The sequence below is a fragment of the Nestor notabilis genome, unplaced genomic scaffold (assembly GCF_000696875.1).
Source record: "Nestor notabilis isolate BGI_N333 unplaced genomic scaffold, ASM69687v1 scaffold34882, whole genome shotgun sequence".
Lineage (NCBI taxonomy): Eukaryota > Metazoa > Chordata > Aves > Psittaciformes > Psittacidae > Nestor > Nestor notabilis.
This window is the reverse complement of record NW_009920335.1, coordinates 2,605-5,486: the sequence shown is the minus strand read 5'-3', so window position 1 is coordinate 5,486 and position 2,882 is coordinate 2,605. Positions and strand designations below refer to the sequence as shown.

Sequence of the window (2,882 nt, the reverse complement as noted above, 5' to 3'; positions counted from 1 at the left end):
TTAGACAACTTACTGCTACACCCATCACCCATGGTACCCATGACCGAGACAGCCAATAGGTGCAGCATTCACCCTAAAGGTCACTCCCTGCTTCCCAACCACACCGGTGGCTGGGAGCAGGCAGAGGAGGAGTCCCATTGCCGCTGTCCCTTGTGATCAGGGCTGGGCTTTCCCAGTGGGGAGGGAGGTTTGCCACTCACCTAGCAGCAGGTTCATGAGGACCTCTTGGCCTGCCAGCGTGCTGCTCTTCACCAGGCAGATGAGCGTCCCCGCGATCCAGGGGATGCCGTGTCCCGTTATCCCCAGGAGGTTGATCATGGAGCGGGCACCACCCCAGGAGGAGGCTCTGTTGGCACACACTCCCAGCCTTTTGGATATGCAGATATCGATGGCCAGCAGGGAGTTGAAGGCGATTCCCTTGAAGGAGGGGTTGAGCTGCATGCAGTCCTCTTCGGGCAGCTGCTGCGACTGCCTCCGCTCCTTGGGGTTGCTGCTCTGGGTACCAGCCCCTCCGGCCTGGCCGCTCTGCTTCCTGCCGGAGCTCCTGTTCTCCTGGTTCCCCTTCAAGGGCTGATTCAGGGAGAGGAACTCAGCCCTGTTGAGGACATTGCTCCTGTCTCTTGCCCTGGACCGCGGCTGGGATGCTGGCATTGCAGTCTCTCTTTAACGCAACCTGCTCTGCAAACACCAGGAAGGAGAGAAATCCCTCTTCTCCCTGCAGGAAGCTTCCCCCACTCCCACCCTCGCAAGCCGTGAATTTGGGAAGCTGCAAAGGTTCCCCTCTGTTGCCGTTGCCCCCAGCACAGACTGCAGCTGTTAAATATAGAGTAAGGAATGCACATGGCTGTTTACTTCACGGGCCTAGCAAGCTTGGAAGGAGAATTAATGCCAGGCTTGGCAGCCACTCCAGTGCCAGGGAAAAAGGTTAAACAGCCAATAGATTGGAAGAAGAGGAGGGAAAAGCGTTGTGCCAAAGGTTGGTTGCTTCTGGCCTGGTCTATTTAAATCTTCCAATTGCTTATTCCCCTGGGCTGCGAGGGAAACTGGGAAATGTAGTTTCTTTTGGCACGGCAATTCACATTTCTGTATCAGAGAGAAGGAGCTGGAGAAGATCATGGCAGCCCCCCTCCCCGTGGTAGTTAGCACTGCTCCTGTCACGGGCTGTGCTGCCCGCCTTTGCGAGCTCCAGGGCTGGGTGCTGATCAGGGGCTCTCCCTGGGCATCTCCTTGATTTATCTGTTCCACAACATCTCCCCCCCTGCAAGGGCACCCTCAACACCACCTTCCTCTCCCTGGTACGGACACCTTCCAGGCATCACTAGCCCCGTCCTCCCTCCCCGCTCAGGGTGCAATCACTTCCATCACTTACCCCGTTCCTGGACCAAGGAGAAGCATCACCTGCCTCCTGATTAAAAGAGACACAGCACCAATAACGAATTCCCATCCTCCTGCCCCCAGCACTGAGTGTGGCCTCAATACTGCACGCTTCTGCCGTGTCATCCAGCATCGCACGTCCCATGCTGCAAGCGGGTGACAGGCAGGTTACCCTCCCTGGGCAAGGAGCTGTCACGGCTCCACACGACCCACACACTTTAGAAACACGATGATTCCTGTGCACATAGGCTGGAAATCCCCCGTGGGCAGAGAAGTGGAGGAGATGAGTATTGCACCGAGGAGCAGAACAGGCACGTCTCTTGATGCCAGTGACGTTTGCCTACACAGTCGTCCAGTGACAGAGGTCAGTATTTGTACAGGTAACCCTGGGAACCAGGCACACAGGTGTCTTTAAAAGTCCTGTCCAAAATGCACCAGAGAGCTGAAGTGCTAAATCAGAGGTGGTTCTTGGCTTTCTAAGTTAGCAAGAAAAACTTTGCACTTTCACTGTACTTTTAATCCATAGTTCTCAGAGCCCTCTGTAAGAACTATGCATCCAGTCCACGCTCATCTGACTGACACACTGGCCAGAGGTGAGAGCAATCCTGAGGAGCTCCTGGGCTTTGCTTGTATTTCCCTTTCTCAATGGAAAATCACATCAAATCATTTCTGAATCACACCCTCTAGGAAGTTACCCCTTGTCTGTGACGATTCCAGCTGGGGGAAGAGCTCATCCCCTCCTCAGGCACTTCCACCCAGCCACAAACCACAACCCCCTTCAGCTCAGGTACCACTTGGCGCTGCCACATCCCAGACACCCGCCAGCTCCTGTCTGGTCACTGTCTGCTCGGCAGCATTCTCACGCTATCAGGGCAGTCAGCACCCTGTCCCTATCTGCCTGCCCTCATCCCGCTGCCCGGCTCCGAGGCATGTGGAAAACCTCAGCCCACCTGCCATGAGCTGAGGAGATAACTGCTTTAGCTTGGCTCCAGCATCACCTCCCCGCTGGATGGTTGCCCTGTTCCTCCAGCTCCACGCAGGGCTGCTGCTGTGTGGGGCTCTTTGGGAACATCACAGGGCAGAGAGCCTGCAGAAACAGGGAGAATCATCCCTCCCTCCTGTCCAGCCCAGTGCCCAGGATGCTGAGCTGTTACTGAGCATGTTCCTCAGGAGCTGTCACAGGGTTAAAAAATACCTTGAAAGCCTGGGGAGTTAATTTAATATGGTGCCTGTCTCTTCTGCTGACACTGATATAAGGGAATCTCCCTGACTTACAGACAGGGCTGCCCCGGCCTCCCCATTAGAATCCAGCATCACACCCAGCACGAGTCCCCAGTGGGAAGGGGATGGAGGAGGAAGGGTCGCATGGGATGGATGCAGCGCCAGCAAACCCCTGTCAAAAGGGCAGTGGGAAAGGAAAGCAGTTTGGTCTCTCCTGCAGCGGGGTGGGCTCTCAGCACTGGATCCAGCCAGAGAAACCGAGCCCTGGGGGGAAACCTCCCCAGTGC

The 2,882-nt window shown here is 56.0% G+C and overlaps 1 protein-coding gene across 1 annotated transcript; it reads right to left on the bottom strand.

Moving 5' to 3' along the window:
- Nucleotides 1–200: 200 nt before the first annotated feature.
- On the bottom strand, nucleotides 201–1,507 carry PPAPDC3 (phosphatidic acid phosphatase type 2 domain containing 3; the record flags this gene model as incomplete). The annotated part of the gene is made up of 2 exons (XM_010010615.1): nucleotides 1,485–1,507; nucleotides 201–673 (listed from the first exon to the last, which is right to left on the bottom strand). A coding segment is annotated over exon 2 (451 nt), but the record flags the coding sequence as incomplete, so codon positions are not given.
- Nucleotides 1,508–2,882: the final 1,375 nt, after the last annotated feature.